General features: G+C 39.4%; 1 protein-coding gene across 1 annotated transcript in view; it reads right to left on the bottom strand.

Moving 5' to 3' along the window:
- The window catches only part of Pio (zona pellucida domain-containing protein piopio), a 146,685-nt gene that overhangs the window by 2,205 nt on the left and 129,523 nt on the right, over nucleotides 1-14,957 (bottom strand). The window contains exons 5-7 of the mRNA XM_076798109.1: nucleotides 3,003-3,170; nucleotides 2,221-2,426; nucleotides 130-292 (exon numbers count right to left, since the gene is read on the bottom strand). Of these exons, the coding sequence (XP_076654224.1) occupies nucleotides 130-292; nucleotides 2,221-2,426; nucleotides 3,003-3,170 (537 nt within the window). The remainder of the gene's footprint in view (nucleotides 1-129; nucleotides 293-2,220; nucleotides 2,427-3,002; nucleotides 3,171-14,957) is intronic.

Genomic DNA, 14,957 nt, shown 5'->3' with positions numbered 1-14,957 from the left:
ATGATTATTATACCATTAAAAGATGATCATCGTGTGGGTAATTCATGGTGGCATGAAAGGGGAAGGGATTATGGGGGATTCTCTGAACCGCGTGAACCTAACGGGTTGAAAGCGGAATTTTCTTATTACCGTGTTGGTGCATCCTCCGTCGTGTTTCACGCACAGCCTGACGTTGCACTGGTAGTAGACACTCGCTGTGTAAGGGAATTTGTGCGCCTGGAAGTTCACCTTCGCCTCCGTTTTGTCCTCGTTGTACGTGAATTGTCCCATAATCTCTCCGTCCACCGGGCAACTGGAATAGGAATTGAATTTGCGATAATTAATACGCTGCGAACACGAATTACTATATTTTATCCCGCTAATGAACTACCACGCTCGCGAACGAGCAAACATCGATGGGACTCGCGTCTCTTCTTCAACAGACGTTCTATCTTTCAAGCAGCTAAGTCTAGGTCGTCATAGTTAGAGAATTCTTTCAATCTTTTGTCATGGGTTCGACGGTGATAGAATTGTTATTATTTTCGGGCACGTTGGAAGGACTTTTTCATTTTTATGACACTAGTCTGATGACGAAGGGAGTTTCATTCATTTTCGGGTCACAAGGTTCATGATAAAAGGGTTTTTTCCTATTTTTGGAACTCAAGTTTACTACTGAAAGGATTTTTCACTTTTTTACCACACGAGGTTGATGATAAAATGGTTTTTCTTATTTTTAGGTCACAAGTTTGATAATGAAAGGACTCTCTTTGACTGTTAGGAGGCAAGATTAGTGATAAAAGGACTGTCTTTGATTTTGAGAATACAGGATCGATCATAAAGGGCTTTCTCCTATTTTTAGGACACGAGTTTCATGATAAAATGGTTTTTCTTATTTTTAGGTCACAAGTTTGACGAGGAAAGGACCCTTTTTGATTGTTAGGATACAAGAATAGTGATAAAAGGACTGTCTTTGATTTTGAGAATACAAGATTGATCATAAAAGGGCTTTCTCCTATTTTTAGGACACGAGTTTGATGGTAAAATGGTTTTTCTTATTTTTAGGACTCAGGCCTTACGTTGGAAGGACTTCTTTGATTGTTAGGACACGCGTGTGACGATGAAAGGACTCTTTCAATTTGTAGGACACGGACGTTGTTATTGAAAGGATTTTTCTTGTTTTTAGGACGCAGGGCTGACGTTGGAAGGACTCCTTTAATTTCTGAAGCACAAGCCCGACGATGGAAGGTCTCCTTCGGTTTCTTCTGCTTTTTAGGGCACAGAAATTGAAAGTAGTCGAGTTGTGACATAAGTTTCGGGTGTCCCCTTGTCGCATTGAACTAGTCGAGAGGGAAAGTGTCCGCGCAGCAACCTGACCGCGTCGCATCAGCTGATTTGCTTATGAAAAGAAGTCAGTGAACCGACCCGCTTTGTACTTTGAATTCCGGCTCTTGAATTATTCATCGGACGTTGTGACGTGGTCAATACGATCATATAGATAGTAGAATTGTTCTTCGGAACGGTGTTTGTTAACAGACGTGGCAGGAATCCAAAGAGTAAAGAACAACAACTTCCAAAAGAATCCTGAATACTCTTGGAAAATAGAGAATACAAAAGTTGTTGACCATAGAATATATACAAAAATAATTCACCAGGACTGAGCCTCGTGGAAAAAGTAACTAATGCGTGACACATGAGCGACACTATTCTTCAACTAGGTTTCATAAATCAATTTTTTGAATTTGATTAAAATTTGTCAGATACGAAAGGCAACAATCTTTATTAATTGAAGCCTGCATGATAAGGTATGAAGAATTAATATGATAAATTCTATTTTTCCAGTAATATTTCCAACTAAATTATTCTGATATACTCAATTTTTAGGGCTGTGTTTCGACAGTCAATGTGTTAATAATAAAATAATTAAAATAGGAGAGAAAGAAATGTTGTGAAAATGTTAAACAAGAACCCTACAGAGAACAGGAACCAATTAATAATTGAAAAATTGAGTAGAAAATGTTCGCACAGCGCAGGAACTGTGGAATTCGCAGAGGATTGAAAGACATTCGTGAGGCTAGGATAAATAGAGCTTCAGAAGAAGAGGAAGCGCAATAATTGTAGAAAATAGGTGACCCGGAGCCCGTGAGAAACAGGGAAGCGTAACTCATGAAAAAATCACGAAAGAGAAACTCGTTGGATGTAGGCAATAAGTGATTCACGGAAAATAACGTAATATGAAATTACCCTTCATCGTTTATGAGCCTTTGCTCCCCCCATCCGAGTCCGTCGCGCACCAGGCAATCGGAGATCTTCAGCCCGAACATTTCCTGTTTGTCGATGCTAATGACCAAGGTCAGGGGGTCCCCGATCTTCACGTTTTCCGCCACTCGATGCCTCGTTGGATCTCCGCTGAAGATCTTCATCGTGCATCCTGGCATAGGAGCTATTGCCTGTCAAGAACATTTGTTGGTTGCCTCTTAATGCTTTCTAGACCACGATCCTCTATTTTCGCTGCATAAACCTCCATAAACCCGACACCTACTCGTCTCCCTTTTCTATAGACTTGGAAAACTTTTATTCAAATTTTTCCAATCTCCATTCTTATTCAAATTCTGCAATTCTTTATACGTATTCTGTAATTCTAAGAAAAATTAATCGCAAATTCATCCTTATTTAAATTTTTAATGAGGAACAACAGAAAAGAGAATTTAGCTTAGCATAATATCCTTTGCTTCGGTACTTGCTCTTTCGAAGAACGTATTAAGTTTTATGTATGAATAAGTCTTTCATGCTGGAAAGATCATCAATTCTTTAGGTGCGAAGGAAGTTTCTGTGACTTCTATTTGTTTGTACTTTGAATTTCTTCTTTCTCAATTTTGATAAGGAATTAATTAACAAGGTGCTTTGTACGATTTGTGAATTTTGTGTATAATGGGTTTCCTAGTACGAGATTTTCGAGTCACCATAAAGTGAGAAACTATTATATTGAGAATTATGCGTATTGAGGGAAAGAAATGCATTCTCACCTGCAACGGCATGGACTGCAACATGGCCACGTGCGTCTGATCGTTCGTTACCACTTTGTCTCGAGTCTGGTACCGACATCTCACGTGAAAACCTCTGCCCTGGTTCGTGACCAGCTTCAGGTGTGGCTGCACCACTATCGTATTGAAGTATTCGATACCGCCGTCATCCTGTAACAGAATTCAAAAACGTCTCTGTTTAATTGCTGTATTGACACTCCCACAGACGTGTTGCGTGTTCTGGGATGTTTATCTAGACTTCGGGAGACGATGTCGTGACAGACGTGACATTAATTCACGATGTTAGGGTTGTTAGTACCAACGGAATGTATGGCATAATTTATTTCTTCTGTGGGCACTACGTGTTAGTTGGCAAAAATTGCTGTTCTTGTAATTGCGAGTTTTGAAGGTCCCAACATTTAGAGGGTCTAATGGCTCAAGGGCAAAGAAGTTCAAAATTTCAAAGTTCCAATCATTTGAGATATTCCAAGGTTCAAAATTTCAAATTTTCAGAGCTTCAAAGGTTCAGTCTTTCAAATATTCAAAGGATCAAAATTTCTATTCTTCAAATATTCAAAGGTTCAAATTTACAGATATACAAAGCTTCAAAGGTTCAAATTTACAAATACACAAACATTCAAAGGTTCAAATTTTTAAGTATTCAAAGTTTCAAAGGTTCAAAATTTCTATTATTCAAATATTCAAAGGTTCAATTTTTTAAGTATTCAAAGTTTCAAAGGTTCAAATTTTTAAGTATTCAAAGGTTCAAAATTTCCATTATTCAAATATTCAAAGGTTCAAATTTTTAAATATTCAAAGTTTCAAAGGTTCAAAATTTTCATTATCCAAATATTCAAAGGTTCAAAATTTCCATTATTCAAATATTCAAAGGTTCAAATTTTTAAATATTCAGTTTCAAAGGTTCAAAATTTCCATTATTAAAATATTCAAAGGTTCAAAATTTCCATTATTCAAATATTCAAAGGTTCAAATTTACAAATATTCAAAGCTTCAAAGGTTCAAAAGTTCAAAATTGAAGGGTTTAAAGGTTCAAAGCCTTCCAAAGGTTGAACAAAAGCAACTCGTTCGGCGACTTTAGTCTTCGGCGCGTTCGCCAAGCAATTTCTCGAGCCGACGTGTCTGGGTCGTTCCGATTCTGTGGCAAGGATATAAACTAAATCAAGTCACAATGTAAAACCGATCCCAATCTCCGCTCCCTTTCTGCCCCGTGCTATCGTAATTGTTTCAGTCATTGTTCGCAACCCGGCGGACGCGTTTCGGTGTGCCGACTGTTGCAATTCTCGGACGCGTTTACGAGCCATTTCGGTCACTGTAATCGCAGTCACCTGGCCTGAAAGTTCTCCCAGCGTTCCGTTTGTCCTTGCACCCTGCTAACAAAAACCTAATCGTTCTGCTTTACTATCTCCTAGTCCCAAAGAAACTAATTTCTTCCTCCAAATCTCATTTTTACGAAACGATTATTGGAAGGTTCAAAGTTCAAAGTTCAAAGGGTTCGAAGGTCGTTAACATCCTTCTTTTGTACATTTTCATGGTTTCTGTTCTCTTTTTATCATAATCGCATGCCTTGGAAGAAATTCTGTACATTAATTAAATATATTTAAAACCGTGGTTTTTTGGTCCAGATATTTTCTGATTGTAATTAACGAGATCGTTCGTGAAACATTCACTCTTCCATTCATGTTCGTCGATGCTTCGGCGATTTTTCAACACTCTTCATGTTCCCCATCCGGCAGAAAATGATCACTTATTAATTTCCCGAGCCTAGGTTAGGGTCTGTAAAGAACGTTTCCTATCGAATACCCCTTCATCCTTTTCAGGATTAATTTTTCATCTACAATGCGTTACCTCCCGTGGCTATTTAATTCTCTTCCACGACCGAGCTACTCTTCGACAGCCTCGGCAACCTCTCCAGACCAGTCATTATCATTAATGCGAACGATAATCGCCGTTAATGAGGTTAATTCGCAATCAAAGCTTCCGCGGGCATTGGGTATAATGGGAGGATGATGATCGTCTTTAGGGGACGCGGATGATCTTGTCTAGCCTCGATCGAGGGCTCCGTTTAAGTGTGTTTGCTTAACCGAGCCTTTCTGGAAGATCGATTATCCCTTAACTGCTTTTTCCGATCGACCGGTCGACTATTCGCTAAAGGACCTCGGTTTCTCATTATCGTGGACAATTTACTGTGTGCGAAGGACATTCTATTTTTGCAGGACTTGTCCTAGGTGAAACTTCTCTGAAGCAAGTTACAATTTTTGCTACCGTTTCCTCACGAATATTTGTCTTATCAATTTTTAAGACTTTGCAAGTTTTAAATGTTCCACAAAAATCACAGCTTCTAGAACTCAAAGGCTCTCGGTGCTAACATTTCAAGGACCTCATGGTTCAAGTATGCACAGTTTCAAAATGTCCAAGGTTCTCAGCTTGAAAATTTCAAAACTTCAGGGGTTCAAAGTCATCTCACTTTTACTAATTTTCAAATGCAAGCATCAATACAGTGTTTACTCGATATTTGTCCTAAACACGGGTCTAGCCGGGACATATATCGGCCAGGAGATACTATTCCTTGATCCACGCCGAACGCAGAAAAGGACAGCGAAGCTGGAGGCCTCGCATTATGGCTCCTTACGAGGAATACACCGCGGCAGTGGGGATAGTTCTGCGACTTTTATCGGCTAGGCATTTGGGACATATATAGAGTAAACACTGTACTTAGTCAAAGGTTCATAGTTTCACAGTTTCTAGATTTCAAAAACTTTAGGTTTAAAAATTTCAAGGACCTCAAGGTTCAAAGGCTCAAGCCCCTGAAAATTTAAAAAATTTAAGGGTTGAATGGTTCAAAAGTTCAAAATATTAAAATTTTACAGAGCGAAGAATTCAAAGTTGCGGTCATGGACGAGGCTCCGATATTAAAGGAGGAAAAGGAAGATTATTTGTCATACTTATCGTGGCCGATGCTCAAATATTAAAAAAGGGATATGATGACAATCCTTGATCATATTTATTGTGGATGATACTCCAATATTAAAGGAGGAAAAGGAAGATTATTTGTCATACTTATCGTGGCCGATGCTCAAATATTAAAAAAGGAATGTGATGACAATCCTTGATCATATTTATTGTGGACGATACTCCAATATTGAAGGAGGAAAAGGAAGATTATTTGTCATCCTTATCGTGGCCGATGCTCAAATATTCAAAAAAGGATACGATGGCAATCCTTGATCATATTTATTGTGGACGATACTCCAATATTAAAGGAGGAAAAGGAAGATTATTTGTCATATTTATCGTGGCCGATGCGCAAATGTAAAAAAAAGGGGTATCATATTTAGCGTGGACGATGCTCGAATATTAAAGGAGGAAGAAAATTATAGCGCACATAAGACCGCGAAGAAAAGAAACGTACCAGCAGATACAATAATGGTTAACGATCCACGAGGGATGATCCACTAGCAAAGATTCTTAGAATGGCCAGCTGACCGCGGAAAACCACCGGATCTGACCAAGTAAGAACATAATACAGAAGAAGCGCGAGCGACTTCAAGGAATAAATTCCTCGGCGCGAGAACCGCAAGAAAAATCGATGCTCGAGGGAACACGAACTGGCAAAAATTCGTCGCGTTCAACGGGGTGGTCTGAAGAGACCGGGAGCCTCCTGAGGAAAAAGGAAAAGGACGACGAATCCTTGCTCGTTTTGCACGGGAGTCTGATCGGCGTCAGGATCGTGTGACACAGCGGCGCGCACGCGGCTTTAAGTTGTTTGCGGTGTCGCCGGAGAGAAATCGTGCTCTCCGCTGCGATCATTCGAGTCTTCGCACTTGAACCTACATCGGTGTGAATACTCCGTACCCACAACTACCAGAAGTATTGAAAAAGAATTTTTCGAAAGGAGAACTAGGCAAGAGTTATTATTGCCGATCTTTATGCAACATAAAATTTGTATGCATCCATTACGAGATACAGGAGCCAAGTAAACATTTATTTCCCTCATTAATTTCGATTCAATTACATGGAAAGATTAGTATTCACACGAAGAAGAAACTGGGAACCATTTTGTTGTGAATTTTCTAGGTTGAATACAAAACAGTAGCAACATTTAAGTTGCGTTATTTTCCACTGATTAAAGTTGCTAGGAAAAGAAATAAATGTCTAGGTTCTGTATCTTGCCATGGATGCCGACAATTTTTATTTTGCATAACAATCCGTAATTATTGGAAATATTGTATATGTCACTGGTCGAAATAATTGATACAATTCCAAGGTCAACTTTGTTTTACTGGTTCGATTGAATGTAACATTGTATAAAAACTTGGGAACAACTTCTTGCAATTTTTGAACACATGTCCGATAGGGATGAATATTGGATGGTCACTGTTATGGTTGAAATAATCGGAGCGATTCAAAGATAGGCGCAAGATCGTTCGAAAGGCGGAGCAATTTCATTGGATCGAGTGCTCGAATGATATCTGGCCAGTAAATACAGGGCCCCCTGTTTGTGTCCTAGGCACACGAAGCAGCTCGTTGCTAGGTGTGAAACGTAAAGTCACCGATCTGACGGGCCTCTCTCGGGCCTCTCGGGCCGATGCACCGCAGATTGCGAGTATCCTTGCTGAGGTCGGACGCGGGGATCCTCGAAGGTCGTTGCCTGCTCGATATATACGGTGTGCGTGGAAAATCTTCGCTCAGCATCCATGCTTCCTCAAAAGGTCCACCTCCATTTCTTCTCAAACCTTTCCGAATCCAAAGCAACAATCAATCAATTGCAACATTCAATTTTCAACTACACCAGCTGTTGACTTAATTATGAGAGAAGATGCGAGAAATTGTCTTCAGGTGTTTGACTCTACAGATGGCTCCAAATCTACTCTTTCAACTCGGCGTCTCCTAAATTAAAGGACTCATTAGACCCTGAGGGTTGGATACTTAAGGGGGCCGGCAGGCATTTGGCCTTGACTGTCACGCTATGTTATCCTGTGCCTTTTTTCTAGACATTTTACGTCTTAAATAAGTAAGTAATCAATTAAAAATGCATACCACCGTGTTTGTACATGTCTTCGCTATGTCTGTATAGAGCCCTTTTTTCGATACGAACACTAAATCTCGCGAAATTAAGAGAATCTCTCAGCGGCAGCCATCTTGTGACGTCATACTTGCTTCAGAATTCGAATTTTCTGCCGAATATTGTTAATTACTCCCCGATGAGGTAGAAATTCGAAATTTGGGCTCTATACAGACATAAATTGGACTTTTAGGAAACACAAGTGACCACTTTTAAACTGCTCATTGCGATATTGAAGCGATAGTTTGAAAAGGTTTTGACCCATGCATAAGCATATGGATTTCAAACCCTGCCGGCCCCCTTAATTTAGCCACACTTTCCTATTACTCAATTGAGCCGTTCACAGGCTAAATCGATTAACTGCACTTTTTGAAATGGCGCGCTCGTCCGCAACTTTTTTTAAATGAAAGCTGCAACTTTGTAGAATATGGGAAAATAGAGAGATTGTGGTACGATCGTTTTTTAACCTCAAGAAAATTCGTTAAACGCGAACAAATTCAAGAAAATTTTAGTTTTTCCAATACCACGCGCGGAAAAAAATTTTTTTTTAACATACTATACATCATTTCCCGTAGATTTTTTCACGCTGATTTCAAATCTGGTCTCAAAATTTGTCTACGACCTCAGGATTTTGTAAAAAATAGATTTTTGTGACAAAAACTAATGAAGTCATTTTTTCGTTGAAATTATTGGATGGTAATAATCTTTCTATTTTTTTCCATATTCTACATAGTTTCAGCTTTAATTTACAAAAAATTTCATCGCTCTACCTCATTTCTGTCGAAAGTTCTTTGATTTTGAATCCGATTTCGTCCAAATTGCTCACTGTACGGCGCGCTCGTCCGCAATTCTGTCTCCCAGGGACGGCGCTCATGGCCGCGTGAGGCACAAAAGCCACTATAGTGGTCCGTACCGTTCGAACTGTTTGCTTTCCACGGAAGCCACTATAGTGGCGTACCGTTCAAACTGATACTTTCCACGGAAGCATTAAGAGGTTAAGTGTCAAAGCACTTGGTTCAGTCATATGTGTATTATTTCATCACATTTCTCCATTTCCTGTTTCATAGAGTCAATCAATTTGGCAAGTGACCGGCTCAGTTATTAAAGCAGCGAGAAATTATTTTAGATCTAGCTGTCCCTAAGCTAAAATTGATTTAAAAAGCTTTCATTTTGTATAATAATCAGCATTAGATGAAGCAAACGTAATGTACTATGACTTGGTTCAGATTGGAATTTAAGGAACGTTAGAAAAATTATTTCAAGGCGGATAGAAGATTAAAATTACATACATACATATATGTAGCAACTTAATAATAGCCAATAATCTAGATCAGAAAAAATATTTGTGAAACAGAAAGCGATACAATTTTTCATAAACGACGGAGAAGAAATTTCAAGCTTTTTGGTTTATCAATGGTTTTACTTTTCAAAGTCCTCGTACTGCGTTCGAAATGATTTACCAGCATGCTGCGCCGGTTTCTCAGAAGCGGTGTACGCAGGAATTAGGCGAACGCAATTAACCCCGGGGTTAAGTGGGCATAGATACCTCGGTAAACACTAAGTTTCGCGTAACAGGACTCGCAGGCTAACGCTTCCTGGCGTTGTCTTCATTAGGGGGCCGAAAACGACAGAAACCTCTTTCCCAAAGGACACAATCCTTCCTCAGGAAGTCTCATCCTGGAACATGTCGTGTTCCCAGTTCGCAGGAGATCCTATCTCCTGTGTGTAGCCTAATTAGTAGATTCACGAAAAGGACCTTTTTTTCGAACGATCGTTTGCCGATTAGTTGATAATCGCCCTTTGTTTGGAATTTAATAATTCACCGGGAAAAAACTTGGTGCATGAGAGGATGGTAATTAATTCTGTGTTATCTCGTTGCTTTAATGACGATAATGACAACGATCAGGACGGTCTGTGGTTATGATACTTCCTATCACAGTGACTCCGATAAAGACCACGCTGTTCTCATGCGATGTTCGTTGAGAATGGCGGAAAAATTGTGTAATGCACTTGACACTCATCAATATCCGATAATGCGTTTTTAGGATATCGTTATGGTCGAGAAGTGGTTGTTAAGATCATTTTACGGTTTTGCTCTTGTTGGTCGTCGCCAAAAATCGACTCGTTAATGACTGGTGGGTTCTTAGGACCTCGTTACGCGGACGATTATTCCTTAATGACTTGATAAAGCGTCATGGACGGTTCCGAGATTGATACAGTCATCCTGCGATAATTCTGTAATATTACCAGAGGACTCGATTATTTATAGACTCTTTAGATTATGTGAAACTCGAGCATTTATGGACTCTTTAGATTACTTCAAACTCGATTATCCATGGACACTTCAGAGTACTTTAGACTTGATTATTTATAGGCTCCAGATTATTTATAGACTTCGAAGAGGTATTTGGTTTTATTTAGTTGTCCAACATTATTTTTTAATGAGACGAGTGCAGGGGTCATATAAATTTCCAGAGCACTCGAGTATCGTTAGTGTACAGGTGAAAATATTTTTCCAGTCCACCATGCAGCTCTTGGTTAACATGCTTCACAGTCTGCTAATTAATTCCTAGTTGGCGTGCTAAACGAGTGGTTTACCGTTCGGCAATGGTAACGACAATGTTACAGATTGTACCTGGGATTTATCCATCGAATTCACAGTGAAACTAAAATTATTGCATAATTCATGTTCCTTTACTGTTAGACAGTCGATCGGGACTACTCGTTCTTTTCGATTATCATAAATTCAATTGTGGGCTTTAATTACATCATGCGTTTCTCCTCGTGAGTGCAATAATTTCAATTTTAGATGCAACTCTCTACAAAAATTAGAAGCCTATACTTCATAGTAGTACTCTTCTTTATTTTATTCTAGTGGTTCAAGATTGCAGAGAATCAGAGTTTCCAAAATTCGAAGGTTGGAATCTCAAATATTCATATTTTCAAATTTTTATATATTCAAATATCCAAATATTCAAATTTTCAAGTACCCAAATTTTCAATTTTTCAAATATCCAAATTTTCAATTTTTCATACTTTCAAATATCCAAATAGAAAAATTTTCAAATATTCAAATATCCAAATAGTAAAATTATCAAACTTTCAAATATCCAAATTTTCAAATACCCAAATACTAAAATTTTCAAATATCCAAATAGTAAAACTATCAAATTTTCAAATATCCAAATATTAAAAATCTCAAATATTCAAGACGTTAAAGGTTCCAAATTTCAAAAGTTCTAAATTTAAAAAATTTTAGAGTTCAAAGTTTCAAATTCTCAAAATTCACAGGTCCAAGGATTCAAGGTCTCAAAATTCACAAGTCCGAAGATTCAAGATTCCAAATTCACAACGTCTCAGAAATTCGCAGCTCCAAAAATTCAAGGTTCCAAAGGCACAAGCTTGAAAGTTTCAGTTCCCAAAACTATCAACGCTCCAAAGCTCCGACGGATATATAAGAAACTATCGTATCGAACGTTGACTCGATAAATACTCCCGCGAACGAGTCCATAAATATTCTACGAAAGAGTCCGGCATTAGCATAAACGTCCAGGGTCCCGATGGGCATTGGCGGCGTCAAATAATGAAGGTAAACGGTCGTAGGAGGTGTTAAAAATGACTAGCGTCTCGGGAGCCGCTCGCAAGTCGCTAATTCGCCTCGGCAATCATGTAGATTCGAGGCTGGGCGGTGCTCAAACGCCCCGGATCGGGTTTGCCGAGCGAGTGCCCACACCTGAATCCGTATTACCACAAATTGCGAGGATCATTACCGGAGCCTACGCAATAAACCTCGCCGCAGCAGCGTTGCTAACCACCGGGAGGTGCTCATTGCTCGGATGAAGTCACGCTGGACCTCGATTAATCCGATCCGCGTTACACAACCGTCGCTCGCTGTCGATATTCGTTCGAAACCATTATGATCGCTTGATCGAGACCTTTCTTGTCCTTCCGTTAGGTCAATTTTCGTTTAAATCCTGTCGATTTTATCGGCGGAATTTCGACGACGTAGAAGCGGATCGTTTTAATTCGTGTACAAAAGCCAAGGATAAATATGATTATCTTAATTCGTTTACAAAAGCTAAGAATAAATATGATTATCTCAATTCATTTGTGAAAGCTAAGGATGAAAAGGATTATGTGAATTCATTTAAAAAACCTAAGGATAAGATTGGTTATTTTAGTTCATTTACAAAAGCCAAGGATAAATCTGATTACCTTAATTCATTGATGAAAGCCAAGGATAAATATGGTTATGTGAATTCGTTTAAAAAACCTTAAGGAGAAGAATGATTATTTTGATTCATTTAAAAAAGGTGAGGATGAGAATAAAATTATCTTAATTCACACAGAAAAGCTAAGGACAAGAATGATCATGTTAATACGTACAAAAAATCTAGGGATAAGAATGAACTCTGTGGATGAACTCTGAAGAATGAAATGTGGAGTACCCTTGCCAAAATTTATAATGCGGTACCTAGAAGTATAGATTCAGCGTGTACAGTGAATTCCCGATATAAGTCACTGCGAGCCTCGCGTTTAAAGGTCACTGGGATTACCCACGCCACCGCGGATAGTGACTTTTACATTTCCAGCGTGCACTATGTATTTCAAATGCAACGTTCGGCGAGAACCATAGATTTCGTCTAAATGTCCCTCTCCAGAACCGCTCAAGTGACTTATATCAGGAATTCACAGTACTCAGAATATAGCCGCTAAGATTTTAGTTTCTATTCATTCGAGTCGACGGATCATCGATCGAACATTGTAAAATTATGATCGCTAAAATAGAATGATGGAGGATACAGAGTTTTCTGCAAGCGTTGAGGAAAGATATGTATTGCGTTTAGTTAAAGTGTTAAGTTTCTATCTGGAAGATAACGTTAGAGTGCTCTCGAAGGAATTTGCCGAGACGTACCACAGGGTAGACTGAAAGTACGCAGAGTTTACTTAAAGCGTTAACTTTTTATCTGGAAGATAGCGTTGAATTGCTTCGGAAGGAATTCCGCTGGGTATTTTCAGTTTATCGCGTCCGTAGCGTCCGGTTAGGGTCTCTCGGAGGTATACCCGAGGTATTTAGTAGTCAGTGGCCTTTGGTCTCTTTGGGATCCGTCTGCTAACCCTCGGACTATCCTGGAAGGCGAGGTTGGTAGTTTTCGAGGTCGTCGATATGGGAATCCTCCTACACGAACGGGTCCAGGCGGGTTCGAGGACACAGAAGAGAGAACCTTTGCGTCGGCTCTCTCTCTCTCTCTCTTTCTGCATGCCTTTATAGATGAAAAGGGGGAAGGAACAGCGAAACGAGCAAAAAGAGGATCGGACCTCACGGTGGAGAAGGGACTTCGAGATGCTGCGACCAGGGGGACCGACGACAGACTGGCTGAAATCATTCTGACGGACGCGTAAAACGAGCTTTACGAGCAACTGTAGATTTTAGTGAGGACGATACGGAGTGGTTAATGATCGTTTAAGCAGGAAAATTGAGCGAGTCCCTTGGCGGGATTCCCTTCTTAACGATAATTGCTGTTCCGTGGCCACGCTCGGGACCTTTATGCATTCGCACCGCGACGCCATGTGCGAAATCCGAGGTTATTAAATTAGTAACGTGCGCTGCTGTGCTTTTTGGTTGCCCTCCCACCGAGGAGCACTACCGATTTTTCTGCTATCTCGTGCGCATCTTAACGCTAGGTTTACGGAGCACCAAAAATTACTATTTCACATATAAAATAACATTTTTGCATAAAATTATCGTGAACGAATTTTACATAAAAGTAACAATTTTACATAAAAATAACACGAATGTATCTATCAAAATTTGTAGCCATTTTTTAAAGAATATATGCCCAAAGAAATCAATTTTTTAAGTAAATCCTCATGGATGCATCTTTACAATCTCAATATTCGTAAATTAAAAGTGTTGGAATCCGTCATTTTGACAGGTCCCGTAAATCATGTTCCATAAAGAATGTTCCAAGCATTTATGTGCAAATTGGTTTTGTGTATATCGGAACCCAAGAATGTTTCTTTATGCCGTTTGCCGTTTGATTTTTATCGGAGATGCATGCGAAAGATTTTTATGTAAAGTGGGACGAATGTTTCTTGTACCGTTTTCAAGCGGATTTTTGTAGAAATCGTTTTGCAGACACCAGATCAGAGAAATATTCTTTTCAGTACTTCATGAATTATGTATGAATTTCTTTGCGAACCTGGCGACATAAAATCTTTATAATATATGAAAGGATTCTTTCAGGTAGACTGTGGATTTTATCGGAATTCGTAATGGTACCTGGCACAGCGATACCCAAGGTAATTGTAGCCTAGGCGGCAAAACAAGAAATAGCACTTGGTGCGGTAATTATAAATGTAGTATAGAGTACCTCAAGCATTCGCTGCAATATCTGGAGGATTATCAAAAATTGTACTGGAGCAACTGCAGCCAAGAGCAATGTTTAAAGTAATGTTTAAAACTACGGTACCTAATACAATACTGCCCAAGACAGTGCTAACACAACCAACAATATTTAAATCTGCAATTGAATCAACAACAGTTCACTACCCAAGCAACAACCCCTAATCAATCTCCGGGTAATCAAAAACTGGCTGGACCAACTACAGTTCAAACTGCTTCACGTTAAAAGTGGACAACAATACAGTAGAATCAGTTATCAATCAGTAATCAATAAACAGTTTTTAGGTTAGCAGTATAGTGAATCCGTCGCCGAGACTTCTGAGTTAATTGTCGCGGAATGATCCCCACTACCGCGGGGTATACCCCGTTAGGGGCCAAGAAACTCGAGAGCCCGTAGAAGCTCGTATTGGGGATAATTCCGCGACATTTATCATCCAGGTCTTGGCGACATATATAGAGAAACCACTGT

Source organism: Halictus rubicundus, chromosome 1 (genome assembly GCF_050948215.1).
Source record: "Halictus rubicundus isolate RS-2024b chromosome 1, iyHalRubi1_principal, whole genome shotgun sequence".
NCBI lineage: Eukaryota > Metazoa > Arthropoda > Insecta > Hymenoptera > Halictidae > Halictus > Halictus rubicundus.
The sequence above is the reverse complement of the archived record's forward strand: the minus strand, read 5'-3'. Positions and strand labels throughout refer to the sequence as shown.